Source organism: Callorhinus ursinus, unplaced genomic scaffold (genome assembly GCF_003265705.2).
Source record: "Callorhinus ursinus isolate GAN/ISIS: 27379988/994484 unplaced genomic scaffold, GSC_fseal_2.0 scaffold16, whole genome shotgun sequence".
In the NCBI taxonomy this organism is placed as follows: Eukaryota; Metazoa; Chordata; class Mammalia; order Carnivora; family Otariidae; genus Callorhinus; species Callorhinus ursinus.
In genome coordinates, this window is record NW_027397078.1 from 16,738,722 (window position 1) to 16,756,043 (window position 17,322).

At 35.8% G+C, this 17,322-nt stretch overlaps 1 protein-coding gene across 2 annotated transcripts in view; it reads left to right on the forward strand.

The window, feature by feature from the left end:
- The window catches only part of DMD (dystrophin), a 2,222,747-nt gene that overhangs the window by 1,484,391 nt on the left and 721,034 nt on the right, over nucleotides 1-17,322 (forward strand). For both annotated transcript variants that reach the window (XM_073901937.1, XM_025857655.2), the window contains exon 48: nucleotides 14,489-14,653. In XM_073901937.1, coding sequence (XP_073758038.1) covers nucleotides 14,489-14,653 — 165 coding nt within the window. The remainder of the gene's footprint in view (nucleotides 1-14,488; nucleotides 14,654-17,322) is intronic.

Sequence of the window (17,322 nt, forward strand, 5' to 3'; positions counted from 1 at the left end):
GGTGGCACAGTTGGTTAAGCGACTGCCTTCGGCTCAGGTCATGATCCTGGAGTCCCGGGATCGAGTCCCACATCGGGCTTCCTGCTCAGCAGGGAGTCTGCTTCTCCCTCTGACCCTCTTCTCTCTCGTGCTTTCTATCTCTCATTCTCTCTCTCTCTCAAATAAATAAATAAAATCTTAAAAAAAAGGATTATTTTACTATGGAATTAGTTGCTTATTTGCAAACTAAGAAATAAATGAACGAGAATACTGCTCATGAACACCAAGGTTTATTAAAGCCAGTATGGGTTTAGTGTGGTAATAAGGGCCCAGTTCTCCAAGGACGGCAAACCTATTTATTGTACATCAAATTTTACTGACTTTGAAATCTCCCTAGGAATGTTCATTTACCTCATCATGTATTATGTGTTTCGGATCTTTAGCAACAATAACAAAATCCAAGTGTGCTAATGAAGTGGTTATGCAATGAAACTGATATACACCGTGGTCCGATACAGGAGACTTCACTCTTATATTCAGGTAGAACTGAAAACAATATAGAAAATACAGATCTTGAAACACTGTACTTAAAAACCGCATGTTTTAAAAGAAAATCTACCTACGTTTAAAGGAAAATTCCAATAGCTATGCCATTGGAGGGTGCCTGTCCTAAAAATAAATTATAATTGGTCAGTTCAAAATTGTATATGGATTTATAATTTTAAATGGTGGCATATAGCCATAATGTATTTTTCACTTTAATATTCATTATTATTTTATTAAATTTCCAGAGGGAGAGAAAATAAATGACCTCCTAGTGAGAGATACTTTACCATGAGACCAGTTGTAAAAAATAATTGAGGATTGTGCTGGAAAATATATCATTCCTAAGTTCTGGTTGCCCAGTAGCTTTAATTTATTGAGGTAGAAAAATATGCAAGGTGAAATGAGGTCCCCAAATGTTTCATAGCTCATGCATTTCATCCCGAGGACGATAATGGTCTACTTGAATTACTCAATTGGTATTACTAAATTTTGGAAGTTTTTTAAAAATTATTTTGGTTGGTGGCAAGAGAGTATTTGTTTAAGATGCATTCAGAGTGCACTGCTATTTAGCTGTTGTGCAGGGTATGTGTGTGGGGGGTGTTGACGGTGAAGGTTTATACTTAGCCATACAATGAGCAACTTGAAACAGTTAAAAAACAAAACAGTACATTTGTGGATAATATATAGGGTGGTGGTTGGAAGAAAAATAATTACTAGGTAAATATTCATTGACTTAATTGCACAGGCAATGTTTCTGCCAGTGCTATAATTAATACATATCCCATCTCTTCTCTAGCTCCAGAATTCATGACATCAACATAACTGAAAGAAAATGTCAAGAATTGAGTCTTCTACCTGTGTTTCTTGGTCTTCTTGACTGACTAGATTCTACCCTTTCAGGCTCAGGTGTACTCAAATCCTATTTCACCAGCCTAGCTGCTGGGCAAGACCTGTTCTTGCTGTTCTAGTGAGCTTGGGCATTCACACATAGACTAAAACAAGAAGCAGAGTTAAAAATGCAGCATATGTGAGAATACAAGCACTCTGAAGAGAGTGCTGCTTTTTTTAAAATTTTATTTTATTATGTTATGTTAATTACCATACGTTACATCATTAGTTCTTGATGTAGTGTTCCATGATTCATTGTTCGCGTATAACACCCAGTGCTCCATTCAGTACGTGCCCCTTTATTGCTGCTTTTAATCCTCAACTTTACCTTCTGTCTTCTCTGCAAGTGATTGGTGTGTGTGATTGTTCATTTAACAAGTGCTATACCACATAAGAGAAAGTGTATACAAAGATGAAGAATTCAGTCGTAGTTATATGTGTGTAATGTGTGCAGTGTGCTGGTAGTGCTGGTGTGTGTGTGGGGGGGTGTGGGTGTGTGTTTTCAAGCTTTCGGGGAAATGTAAGGGAAGAAGATACAAGTGCGAAAGGGAGACTAGTAAAATATGGAAAAAAGCAGTACCTGACAGGGCCTGATTAAGTAGCACAGATAATAAATGATATAGAGTTTATTAGAAAGAATAATTATTTCTATCCGGAGGGATTAGGCAATCTTCTCTGAGAAGGTGGCACTTTCTTTACCCAAAACATGAAGGATGGAAAAGGTTTTATATGTGTCAATTAAGAAAAGAGATATTTCATTGAGGAAAAGGAAGACATTTTAATGGCAGAGCAGACGATGACAGAGGAACAGAAGGCAGTCAAGGGCATAGCCAGAATAATGAGATCACCATTTTACCAAAATGGAGTTTTGTTATTAGAAGGATGTGAACAGTGGGTCAGATGAGGTCACATTGTTGAGGGCCAGGCTAAAGAATTTGGAGACGATTGGGAATGAGTCGCATGATGTAAGCACGAAAATAAAACAAGGGGCAATTTTGGAAGTTGAATTTAGTAGTTGCAAGGACAAGACGACTTTATCATCCCACATACTTTCAAAGTTAGGAAGAAATTGCGTAAGATCTAATAAGTAACCAAGGGAATTTATTCTAAGAACTGTGGTGAAAGAAAGTAGACTTTCTTTTGTACTCTTTTTGGTATGTTTTCTCAAAGTCCTGTAGCTAAAAGGAATGGAAGGCAAAGTAGCACAGGTGGTTAAGTGCATGCGTTTCTGAGCTTAACTTCTTGGGTTCAAAGTCTAGCTTGGTTATCACTTACAGGCTATGTGAACTTGGGCACTTAGCCTACCTTTGTCAATTTTTCACCTATAAAATATAGATAATAATAGTACCTACATCATCGTGTTGTTATAACTAAATATTGTTGATATGTAAAAAGAAATCCACTTAGACTACTGCTTGACGCATCGTAAGGACTACAACAAATCATCTATTTCTACCAGACAAGTATGTATGTATGCCTATATATAAAACAGCCATTTGCCGATTTAAAGTAGTTCATGTTCACTGCAGACAAATTAAAAATGCAACTGAGAGGGGTGCCTGGGTGGCTCAGCTGGTTAAGTGTCTGCCTTCTGCTCAGGTCATGATCCCAGGGTGCTGGGATTGAGCGCCGCGTTTGCTCCTTGCTCGGCAGGGAGCCTGCTTCTCCCTCTCCTGCGCCCCCATGCTTCTGCGCTCTCTCTCTCTGTCAAATAAATAAATAAAAATTTTAAAATAAAAAAAAATGCAGCTGAGAAAAAATGACCTATTACCCAGAAATTAAAACTTTTATACTTTTGACACACCATGTATGTTTTCCATATTACTAAATACACATGTATGTCACTTATTACACATCCGCAGAGTATTTAACTGGATGGTTTTCCATAACTTTTAACTCATACCTTATTGGTGAGCGTGGAAGCAATTTCAAATGTTTTGCATCTGTAAGTGAGGCTGGGGCAAACATTCTTGTGATTTAACATGTGTACACAGCATTGTTGCCTTACGATAAAATATGAAAAGTTGAATTTCTGGTCTAAGGGTGAGAATATTTGCACATAGCACAAAACTCTACCTAATCCACTCCCAGCCCTAACCCTCCCAGAAGGATGGTCCAACTTACTTACTAGCACTTTTTGAGAGGGCCTGAATCCTTGTACTGTTGCTATTACATGACACTGCTGTATTGTAATACAAGAAGTTTTTAAAAAAAAATCTTTGCCGCATCGATAGGTACAACCTTACGCCTCATTGTTTGAATTTGATTTCTGTGGTTTCTAGTGAAGTTAAACAGTTTTAATAGACTTATAGGTCAGTTATAGTTCTTCTTTCATAAATTGTCCATTTGTGATCCTTGTTCATTTTTTTTTTTTCCTGTTGGGTATTTATCTTTTTCCTATTGATCTGTGAGAGTGGTTTTATCTTGAGTGTCTTTCAAGGCATTTAAGGCACATTGCCTATGGTTTTGATTTTCTTTTGCTTGTTTAATTTTTTAATATAAGGAAGTTTTAGATTGTTAAGGATTTAAAACAGTCACTTTATGGTTTTAAAATCAAAATTATAACTTTTGCATCAAAATTGTAAGAACATTTACCCATATTTTCGTTATTTGTATGGCTTTATTTTTTTACACCAAAATTTCATTCACCTGGTATTTAGTTTGGAATTGTATGAGCTAGGAATTTTTAATTTGAGCTAAAATTTGATCAAGTATCATCTATATTTTTAAGTATGAAAGGTTCAGAATTCAACATTTATCATTAAATTCTTTGGAAATAATGCTAATTTATCACAAAAATTGCTATGTATTTGAATTTGCAATTTTCTCTTACCATTTTTATTTATTATAACAACTTATTTTGTCTATGTCTCTCTTTTTTATTTTTCATTTAAATCCAAGTTAGTTAACTTTTAGTATAGTCTTGGTTTCAGGAGTAGAATTTAGTGATTCATCACTTGGACATAAGCCCCAGTGCTAATCCCAGCAAGTGCCCTCCTTAATGCCCATCACCCATTTAGCACATCCCCCCACCCACCTCCCCTCCAGCAGCAACCCTTAGTTTGTTCTCTATAGTTATGAGTCTTCTATGATTTGCCTCCTTCTCTGTTTTTATTTTATTTTTCCTTCCCCTCCCCTATCTTCATCTGTTTTGTTTCTTAAATTCCACATGACTGAAATCATATGATATTTATCTTTTTCTGAATGACTTATTTCACTTAGCATAATACCCTCTAGGTCCATCCACATCATTGCAAATAGCAAGATTTCATTCATTTTGATGAGTGAGTAATATTCCATTGTATATATGTGTATAGATCCATTATATATGGATCTATATATGGATATAGATCCATATATATATGGATCCATATATAGATCCATATATATATATTCCATTATATATATATTATATATGTATATATATAATATATATATATATCTCACCTCTTCTCTATTCATCAGTGGACATTTGGGCTCTCTCCATGCTTTGGCTATTATTGATAATGCTGCTATAAACATTGGGGTGCATGTGCCCCTTTGAATCAGCATTTCTGTATCCTCTGGATAAATACCTAGTAGTGCAATTACAGGGTCATAGGGTAGCTCTATTTTTCTCTTTTTGAGGAACCTCCATACTGTTTTCCAAAGTGGCTGTACCAACTTGCATTCCCACCAATAGTGTAAGAGGGTTCCCCTTTCTCCATATCCTCACCATCATCTATTGTTTCCTGAGTTGTTAATTTTAGCCATTCTGACAGGTGTAAGGTGGTATCCCATTGTGGTTTTGATTTGTATTTTCCTGATGACGAGTGGTGTTGAGCATCTTGTCATGTGTCTGTTAGCCATCTGGATGTCTTCTTTGGAGAAATGTCTATTCGTGTCTTCTGCCCATTTCTTAACTGGATTATTTGTTTTTTTGGTTGCTGAGTTTGTTAAGTTCTTTATAGATTTTGAATACTAACCCTTTTTCCGATATGTCATTTGCAAATATCTTCTCCCATCCCATCAGGTGTCTTTTAGTTTTTTGATTGTTTCCTTCTCTGTGCAGAAGTTTGGGGGTTTTTTGTTTTTGTTTTTGTTTGTTTTTTATCTTGATGAGGTCTCAGTAGTTCATTTTTGCTTTTGTTTCCCTTGCCTCCAGAACGTGTCTAGTAAGAAGTTCCTGCAGCTGAGGTCAAAGAGGTTGCTGCCTGTGTTCTCCTCTAGGATTTTGATGGTTTCCTGTCTTACATTTAGGTCTTACATCAATTTTGAATTTATTTTTGTATATGGTATGAGAAAGTGGTCCAGTTTCATTCTCCTGCATGTGGCTGTCCAGGTTTCCCAAGGCCATTTGTCAAAGAGACTGTCTTTTTTCCATCGGATATTCTTCCCGGCTCTGTTAAAGCTTAGTTGACCATATAGTTGTGGGTCCATTTCTGGGCTCTCTACTCTGTTCCATTGATCTATGTGTCTGTTTTTGTGCCTGTCTATGTCTCTATTTCAAAATGGATGACAAATCTACCAAAATGTAGAAGATACTATAGTTGCATGAAGATCATCCAATCATGGTTTTGGGTTAATCATCATCCAAAAATTTATTCAATGAGCATCCTAATTTACTTTGTAATCCCTATATAGTAGTCTTGAATTAACAAATGTCAAATAGTATTTTTTTCAATATGTTTATGTACATTTCATTTGTATTGGTTATATTAAAGTTGACTTCTAAATGTATATATCTCATTAATAGTAATGAGCAATAAAGATATAGAGTGTTCCCATAAATACTAAAAGCTTTTGAAAAGTATGAATTTCAATACTCCATTTATCCAGTAATACATTAGATTTTGAAAGATCAGAGAAAGTATGTTTTGGCAGGTAAGAGAAAAGGAAAGTTAGAATTTGGAGTCAGGAAAACACAGATATTTAATGCTACATTTTTTTTTTAACTTACCAGTCACTTTAGGAATATTATTTATAGTTGTGAATCTTAATTTCCTCATTTGTCAGTTGTAGGAAAAAATATATTTCATAGGATTATGGGTGAGATTAAGGGAGCTAATATAAGTAAAAGCTGTCATATAGTACCTACGGCATATTGAAAGTCTGAGTCAAAATGGTAATTTTATTGTAGCAGATATTTTAGAGGGATAGCCAGCCACCCAATCAGTATCATCCATTTATTTCTTTTTGTTTAACATTTAAAACATACAAAATAATACTCTTCCTGTGTAGTAACTTTATAAAATGCCAAAATATATCAACAATTACATAAAAATGATCTTTAATTGTAACACCCCCCCAAAAATTATGGTTAATAATTTCATGTATTTCCAATCATTTAAAAAATACAGATAGATACTATTATGCCAAATATATACAGAAAATCAAAGACCTAATTTATGTGTGGTGTATAACTTATCTTTTACCGATTAACATGTCATGAATATTTTCAAAATAGAGTGTTTTTCATAGTGTGTACTTTAAAGGATGCAAAGTATCCCATTATACGGGTGTAATTTATTCCATTTGAGGGATTTTATTTCAGTTTTTCGCTAGTATAAATGACAGAATTGGGTATTCACATGTCTCTGTGTATATCTCTGATATGCCCCTAGGAAAATTCATAGAAGTAAAATTTTGCAGTTGAATGGAATGAGTACTTTTTTTTCTCCTTTCAAGTTTTTATTTAAATTCCATTTAGCTAACATACAGTTTAATATTAATATCAGGTGTAGAATTTCGTGATTCATCACTTATATACAACACCAGTGCTCATCACAAGTGCCCTCCCTTATGGCCACCACCCACTTAGCCCATCCCCCCACCCACCTCCCATCCAGTAACCCTCAGTTTGTTCTCTAGAGTTAAGTGTCTCTTTTCGGTTTTGCCCCTCTTCCTTTTTCCCTATGTTCATCTGTTTTGTTTCTTAAATTCCACATATGACTGAAATCATATTTGTCTTTCTCTAACTTACTTCAATTAGCATAATACACTCTAGCTTCACCCACGTTTGGCTGAGTAATGTTCCGTTGTATGTATATATCACATCTTTATCCACCAGTCGGTGGACATTTGGGCTCTTTCCATAATTTGGCTATTGTTGATAATGGTGCTGTAAACATCGGGGTGCATGTATCCCTTTGAATCACTATTTTCATATCCTTTGGGTAAATACCTAGTAGTGTGGAGAAAGGGGAACTCTAATACACTGTTGGTGGGAATGCAAACTGGTGTAGTCACTCTGGAAAACAGTATGGAGGTTCCTCAAAAAGTTAAAAATAAAACCACCCCTAGGACCCAGCAATTGCACTACCAGCCTAAGGCTTTTAAAATATTTTCATATACTCTTTTATATTGAAGGATAAGAGACACATAGGAAAGTATACAGATCATAAGAATAGAAATAGGTAGACTTTTTAAAAGTTAGCATACTGGGCGCCTGGGTGGCTCAGATGGTTAAGCGTCTGCCTTTGGCTCAGGTCATGATCCCAGGGTCCTGGGATCGAGTCCCGCATCGGGCACCCTGCTCCTTGGGAGACTACTTCTCCCTCTGCTTCTCTCTCTCTCTCTCCCTCTCTCTCTCTCTCTCCCTCTCTCTCTCCCTCTGTCTCTCATGAATAAATAAATAAAATATTAAAAAAATAAAAAATAAAAGTTAGCATACCATGCTACTAACACCCAGATCAGGAATTAGAACATTACTTTAGGAGCTTACTTCATGCTCCTGCCCAGTTATTAACCCTTTCCCAACTACCCCCTCATCAAAGACAAGCTTGCTTCTGACTTCAAACACTTGTAGAATATATGTATTTCTAGATCATCCACTCTCTACTTAACTGAAGTGGCACCATTGTCATAAATTAAGTAAGTACATATAGTCTATTCTCACAGCAGTACCACACAGAATTAATTATATTCAATAATGATACCTGGTAGTATACATTCTTAAACTTGGTTGTTCTTCAAGATTGCATTGGATATTCTTGGCCCTTGGTATTTGTATATAAATCTTAGAATTGGTATGTCACTTTCTATTAAAAGCCAGCTGTTGCAATTTTAATAGAGCTTGCACTGAATTTACAGATTATTTGAAGAGAGTTGATACCTTTACAATATAGGATCTTCCAGTTGGTTTCCCCCAATAGAGGAATAAGGTATACTCCTTCATTTTTTTAGGCTTTCCTTAATCTCTCAGGCATATTGATAGTTTTCAGGGTAGAAGCCTTGCTTTTTGGTATGAATTATCAAATTACTCCCTACAAATGTAAGAATTCATCCTCCAACAAATATCGTAAGAGTGCTTATTTTCTAGAACTTTGACAAATACCTTTGACAAAAGCCAATATAATAGGCAAATGATGGTTTATTATCACTGTTTTAATTTGCATTTCACCGATTACTTAGTGGTTGGATTTTTTTTTAATTTTATTAATCACCATACATTACATCATTAGTTTTTGTTGTAGTATTCCATGATTCATTGTTTGCATATAACACCCAGTGCTCCATTCAGTACGTGCCCTCTTTAATATTTTGTTTATTGGCTGTTTGCATTTTTTTGTCAAATTCCTGTTTAAATTCTTCATCGAGTTTTCCAATAGATTCTCCATCTCATTTCATTTATTGAAAGATCTTTTTATATGAAAGATTATAACCCTTTGTCTGATAGATACTGCAAATAGTCCCAGCTGTCATTTGTTTTTAATTCTGCTAATTGGCCTTAATTTTGAATGAGCAATACAAATATTATACTTAATAGTTTATTCACATTACTCTCTGCTTCTAAAAGGCTTCTTCACGCCAATATTTTATTTTAGCTCTGTCATTAATTTTTTACACTTAACACTTTAATTTCTCTGAACGTTTTGGTGTAAGATACGAAGTAAGTATTTAGTATCTGTTTATTTCTAAAACAGACACCTCTGTTTATCTCATTATTAAAATTTCTACACATTTGAAATTAAAATTCAGAAGTTGAAAAAAGGGAAGCTAATCTTGTGTGAAATTAGGCCAAGATTTTGTTAGATACTGAATTAACACATAAGGGAACTGAATGTGTTTTTTTGCTTTCACCACAGAGAACATGTCATATGAAGAGTATGGTTCCATAATACTTAAAAAGATTATTGGGAAAATGATGCATTTTACTATTTAACTGTTTACATATTTTGATAAGAATATGAAGTAGTAAGTATAATAGTAAATAATTTTAAGCCACATAAAAACTGACACGAAACCTACTCGTATTCTACATCATAAATTATTCACGTTATCTTTTTCCATGAACTGTATAGAAGCCATCAATTCCTGAAGACTCTTTTGAAGGTGTGGGGAATCACAAAAATTATAGGTCAGAAGGTCTCAGATGCTACCCATTAACTAAGTTATATTGTCATAGGAAAATAATCACAATTTTGAACTGGTGGCTTTAGATGTGTTACATCCTATTAATAATGATTTGTTATTAACATATATATTCTCACCATTATTTTTGGCAGGAAGAAAAGCCGGTAGTTTTCCTTTCTAAATTTATTTCTCTGTGAGGGTAATATATTTATATTTTGCAAAAATTTAAAACTGTAGTGAAAATCTTCTACCGCATCGACCATCTGCCCTACCATCACCAAACATTGATTTTACTTGCCTAAATACATCTACAAGTTAAATTCCTAACAGCAAAATTCTGGGTATAAGGTTACATGCATTTTGTAGATATTGCCAAATTGTCTTCCACAGGGGTACAACAGTTTGTCTATCCCACTGGTCATATATAATCGTGCATTTTCCACAACCTTGGCAGCATAGTGTGTTTCAGACTTGGATTTTTGTCAGTGCAATAGATCAAATTTTCGGATCTCTCATTACAACGAAGTCTAGCTTCTTTATGTATGCTTAAAATTAAAATCCATTTATGTTTTCTTTTTTGTGGACTGTCCTTAACTTCTGTCCAGTTTTTCTATGGCTTGTTGGCCTTTTTAAAATTAATTTGCAGAAGCTTTCTTATATTTTAGGAAAATTAGTCCCTTATCTTAGAAGTCACAAATATTTTTTTCACTATTTATCATTTGTCCTTTGACTTTGTTTTTAGGGGATTTTTTTTTTTTTTTTTTTTTTTGCCATTCAGAAGTCTCTCATTTCTATGTAGTCCAATCAACTAATATCTTTGTCTGTTAATTAAGGCTATTTCACTTGAGGACAAAATTACCTTTTTTATGTTGACTACTCTGGACATGCGTTGCTTCTTAAATTGAAAAAAAAATTAATCCTAAATTTTGAAATTGTTTATCTTTCATTCACCGGATATTTACTGAAAGCCTGTCATGTGCAGGAACTCAGTTCATCCAGAAATCAAGCTCAGTGAGGGAAGTCAGTGTAAATAACAAAGAATATAAGGCAAATGCTCTGATGGTGGGAAGCACAGGGTCTGTGAGGATATACCCACTGCAGATGTCATAACCTGAAAACTACACGTGTCCCACAGTTTCATTATGAGCTATCATTTATTTTTTTCAGATATTAGTCAAATCTCACCCATTGAACTGTTTGCTATCTGGAATTTTTCTACCTCTAGAACCAGGAAAGGATGGGTTGCGAGTGTGAGAAGGAGACTAACAATCTCAGTTGAAAGTTACCTGGATTTCTGTGTTGATAGGTGAACCCTATTTGTGATCAGATATAAATGAGTTCATAGCTCAGTTTTAGAGATTTTAAGAAAATATGATGGCTGCCATTTCCATTAACTTCAGAATCTAGAGGCTCTTAGATGCTACAAGTTGAAGCTGTAAAATATTTTTCACATGTACTTGTGAGTAGAAAATAACCCAATAAAAATAAACTAGTAACTTCCTTATAAATGCTGGAAAAGGTAAGTAGAAAGCATTATTAGATTCTGTATTATAGACCTGGAATTACATTTGTGATATCAACTCTCTCTCTCTCTCTCTCCCTCTCTCGCACACACGCACACAGACACACAGATATTCACACACGCACACACAAATATGTTGTCCATCACCATAGATGTCATTATGGGTTGGAACTCACGAAACACAAATAGGTCTTTATCTAATACTTTGTTTACCTGACTTTATAGCAGGATACAAGTCAAACAGAGCAGATACCGCATCACAGTTCATTATCCATGAACAAGCATTGCATGCTCCCTGCACACGTTGCTTCTTTTAACTCCTTACCCACGGAGGGAAAGGCTGCTAGGAGTGAACACCAAGGTCTGCACAGGTCACTTTAAATAGAGGGGAGGGGGTTGGGGGGATGGGTTGGCCTGGTGATGGGTATTAAAGGGGGCACGTATTGAATGGAGCACTGGGTGTTATACACAAAGAATGAATCATGGAACACTACATCAAAAACTGGTGATGTATGGTGATTAACATGACATAATAAAAAAATCTTTTTTTAATTTTAAAAAATAAATAGAAGTCATAGGCTCTATTTCCTTTCCATCTTTTACACAATTTTTAGTCATCTAAGCCATAGGTTATATTCCAATTCACAGCTTTCCCAAAGCAGATACAGTCCCATATAACAAACAATGCAGGCCTAATGTTTCCCAATCATCTTAAAGTTAGCATTCCAAGGAAACATTGTTGTGGGACCCTAAGGTCAGTCTCAGGCTGGAATGCATGCATCAGTACAGGCTAAATGTTAACCCATGCATTTTACACAATATATATAAATGCCTTTATAGGTTTCAAATACATATTGTTTACATATAATCAGAGCTTATATAAAATTCCTTCTCCTGTAAATTAACTGATGAGTTATTTTGTCCATTAATGTATCTCCCTTTCTCCTCATACCTCTTGGGTGCAATTAAGGAATATAATGTTCTTCAGTTAGTTCTTTCAAAAGTATCTAAAGCAGATGTTCCAAAGTATGGGGCATTATTTAGATGATGCACTAGTATATTAGTATACTTATCTAGTTTACTTTTTAAATATTCTCTGTAATATTGGTGAAGATGTGGAGAAAAAGGAGCCCTCTTGCACGGTTGGTGGGAATGCAAACAGATGCAGCCACTCTGGAAAATAGTGTGGAGGTTCCTCAAGAACTTAAAAATAGAGCTATCCTACAATCCAGTGATTGTGCTACTGAGTATTTACCCAAAAAATACAAAAACACTAATTCAAAGGGATACATGCACTCCTATGTTTATAACAGCATTATTTACAATAAGCCAAATTGTGGAAGAGCCCAAGTGTCCATGAAAAGGTGAATGGATAAGTAGATGTGGTGTGTATGTATACACACACACACACACACACAAAATACACAGTGGAATATTATCCAGCCATAAAAAAGAATGAAATCTTGCCATTTGCAACGATGTGGATGGAGCTAGACAGTATAATGCTAAGCAAAATAAGTCAGAGAAAGACAAATATGATTTGTATGATTTCACTCATATGTAGAATTTAAGAAATAGAACAAACAAGCAAAAGAAAAAGAGAAACCAAGAAACAGACTTTTAACTGTAGAGAACACACTGCTGGTTACCATAGGGGAGGTGAGCAGGGGATGGGTGAAACAGGTGATGGGGATTAAGGAGGGCACCGGCTGTGATGAGCACTGGGTGTTGTAGGGAAGTGCTGAATCACTGTATTGTATACCTGAAACTAATATAACATGGCATGTTAACTGTACTTGAATTAAAATTTTAAAATGTTATCTATAATATATTATCTTATAACAGGTGTCTGTTGTAGCATGTGTGTTCATGTTGTAATGTTATATTTATATTATTAGAATAGTATTAATCATATCATAAAGAGTTGCCATTACAGGTTCACATTCTTTACTACTGTGTGCCTGTTTTGGCCCTTGACAATAGGAGTAGATACAAAGGATACCTTTGTATCCTTTTATTCTGCCAACAACCTCCCTTTATATTCTAACTACAACAAATTATATGTTAGGTTTATATGTGTGTGGTTTCATGCCATGTCTGTGTTCTTGATCTCCCTTCCTCAAATTACTTCTTTCTCCTTTGTCGGCATGATGAACTTTTCTATATCCTTCAAGACTGAGTTCAATGTCTACTTCTTCTCTTGCTTATCCTGGCTCCCTACTTACCCTTTGAGCTCAGGCCATAATCACTAACATGTAATGGCTTTATTGTCATTCCCTATCATGCAGGATATTGCTCTCAGCTATTTACATGAATTACCTTATTTAATCCATATAGTGACCCTGTGAAGCAGATACGGTCATTGTCCGCATTCTGTATAGAAGGGCACTGAGAATTAAAAAAAAACTTGGCTAAAGTGCTGGGCAAGAACTAGAATTAAGATTTAAACCAAGCAGCCTAACTCTAGACTTCACAATGTTGAACAGAGTATCCTACTCCTTCCCAAGGTATTTCATGTTTCTCAACCCCAGTGTCATCATCCATTTATAAAATGGGGAAAAGAATAGTATGTGTATCATAGGATTGTTGGGTGGATTAAAGAAGGCTGTAAATGTGAAACTTCCTAACATGGTATTTGGCACATTGTAAGCCCTTAATAAAAATAGCTTGTAATCCTACTGATATATTCTACTCTAATCCAAATGTCTTTTTTTTTCCCTTTTCATTCCAGTCATCTTATTTTGTTTTACTTGGTTATACTTTGACCCACAAACTATAGCCTACCTTCCCATTTTATTTTGTGCATAAAAGAATTCCCTTGTACAGTTTTCCTTAACAGAAAGTTAGAAGGAAGTATAAAGGCAGAGTATCTGGCATCTAGTATGCAATACATCATTATGCTTAGTAAATGAATATACTTCTTTACTTTTATTGGTTGGAGTTGGGTATGCGTTTGTGTGAGTGTGTGTTTTGAATTTCCAAAAAAAAAAAAATGCTTATTGTCTTTAAAGCATATGATTTGGGGAAGACTATTAATAAATGATTGTAATATGTGAATTAAATCCTAACATGTAACCCATGTGAGTAATCCATATCGTCCTGTAAAATACCAAATTCAGTAAATTTCTGTAACATTTTAAAGCAAATAACTTTAGAATATATTTATTTTTTGCTTTTTTATTTAAACCATGGGAATCTTTTCCTCTTTTTTCCTTGCAGGTTTCTAGAGATTTGCCTGAGAAACAAGGAGAAATTGAAGCATACATAAAAGACCTTGGGCAGCTAGAAGAGCAGTTAAATCATCTGCTTCTGTGGCTGTCTCCTATTCGGAATCAGTTGGAAATTTACAGTCAGCCGAATCAAACGGAACCATTTGACATTAAGGTAGGGACTTTTTACTTTAAATATTGTTTTACAAAAAATGGCAATATCACTGAACTCAGTTTTACATCCATTATCATAATCATCATTGTTGTTATGTTAATAATAATAATAAATTGACTAGCATTTTTGTGTTGTCTTATAGCACTTACTAGCAATAATGTATTCATTAAGCTCTTATCACTCTTAGAATGCCTTCATCATCTGTGTTATTATGACCTGTTTCCCATCCCCACTTCAACTGCAGTCAGTACAGGTTTGTAGACTCCTTTTCCAAAACTAAAGTTGTTTAGGGGATTAGGTGCCTACCAAATAAAGTATAGGCTCTTTAGTAAATATTAGAAAACTCTCTCAGACTGACTCCAGTTTACCTCTGTATCCTTTTATTCTGCCAACAACCTCCCTTTATATTCTAACTACAACAAATTATATGTTAGGTTTATATGTGTGTGGTTTCATGCCATGTCTGTGTTCTTGATCTCCCTTCCTCAAATTACTTCTTTCTCCTTTGTCGGCATGATGAACTTTTCTATATCCTTCAAGACTGAATTCAGTGTCTACTTCTTCAAAACTTTTTTCCATATCCCAGGTAGAATAAAAAACCCTCTTAGGATTTCTTATAAACCTCTGTGTCCATTTCCGGTAACCTTTGTACATTGATTTACACTTAAATTTTTACAGACCTGAGTACCTCATCACACTCTTCTTTGGATACAGAGGGCATCTTCTTACTTACCTGCCTCATTCCCCTCCTTTCTGAACACCCCCATCTCAGGGCCCAGTGACTGGTGGGTACTTGTATTTTTGAATAAAAGAATAAAGGTGGTAATGAGACACCGAGAATGGTAATGAGATGCCACAGGTAAACCTAGTGCTCTAGACCAACATGCCAATTGGACGCCACTGTCTTCTTGTTTTAGGGTCCCTGTAGACGTGGATTGTCCCTCTCGTCTCTTTCCTCCCAGAAGCATATTCCAAAGACTTACCCCAACTTGATGCCCTGCTTTGCATCTCCTTTGGGCCAATAACATTAAACAGCTAACCAAATAAACCAATGAAATTGAAATCTCAACCTCTTGATTAATGTAAGGATGGGCACTTTCAGACTAAATAAGTTAAGTAACATCTTGAGTAAAGTTTTTCTTTTAGTTCACTGACCCTGATTTTTCAATTTGCTTGCTTTCCAGGGTTATCACAACCTCATGTTTTTTTTTTTGTTTGGTTGTTTGTTTGTTTTTATCTCCTCGTAGGTGCTGTTTTGCTGGGAGATAAGGCAAGGATAAAATAAAGTGTGAAGATATTCTAGAGGAGAGAAAGTCCAACTGTGGGAAAGATGGGCTTGAGTGAGGTTAAGGGGAGAGAGAGAGAGAGGGAGGGAGGGAGGGACGGACGGACGGACGGAGGGACGGACGGACGGAGGGAGGTTGGGAACAACTAAAATGAGTTATATTTGCAAAGCGCACTCCACTACTTTCACCTTACCTCTTCCTGACGTGTATATCCACCATTCTGTTAGCTGCCCCCTGAGCACAGATGATCCCATGTACATCGCAGATAGACATCATTTCACCCCTGCAAAACCCAGGCTGTTCATCCAGTGGCATGGTCTTCCGTTCAAGTCTGACGATTAAAGTCAAGTCACAGTAGGCTTTACCCAAACCAAATTTAGTTGGCTTTATGAAAGTATACAGGACAAGGAACAACACACCTGGCACAGTGGTGACACAGTAGAGGTCTTGAGACCAAGCCCTGGCTTCTGATGAACCACTCACCCTGCATTTGGGTTAGGTGTAGTCATGGGGACAAGACTGGGTGAGGGCAAAGCCATATCATCGTTCGGGGAAGCCACCAGTCCTGGAATACCTTCAGTGTTTTCACCTTGCTAGCACAGTGTCCTTAATTGATATCTGACTGGGGTGCATTCTCCAGTGCAACTGCATTTCCTAGATGCTCATTTTTCAGTAGTCAGTAATCTCAACAAAGAAGTACAGTTACTTAGTCCAACAAACAATAACCTCAGCCAGATTCTGTTGGATCTAGCATAATTTTAAATATTTCTTGATTTAGTATTATAAAGAGGAAGGCCATAAACTCTTTCTTCCCAATCAGAAGGAGCTTTCTGTAACTCACAGGTAAAAACACATTCCTTTACTTTTAAATATAATCTTTAGTTAAAATGAGCTTCTTCATTTAAGTAAAGAAAATATATATTCAATATTAGCTATCTCTGTACATGGAATACATTTGATAGGAAGGATAACAAAATCCTTCGATACAAAGGGATGCTGTTGACTCAACCAAAGTGACTTTAGTCCCAGTCTCCCCCCCCCGCCCCCGACAATGGTTCCTGAAAGTGGAAAACTTGCTTTGGGCATTTGTTTGTCCATGGCCCATACATCCATGCCAAATAGTTCCCTGTAGTTTAGAGTGAAAGCTTCTCTCAGCTGTGTTAATCACTTTGCTTTATCAAAGCTACAAGTCCCCACTGTCACTGCTGTGTGTACTTTCTGAGAGTCATGATATTTGCCTCCTGCAGCTTGGTCTAAATCACTGAGGGGAGAGGCAGATGCTTTTTCCCTGGCAGTAAAATTCCTTGGCTTCAGTCGTCTGTGCATATTCTGAGTTTCTCATCTCTGGAGTGCAGATTTCAAAAATATTCCCTTAGCCTTTTT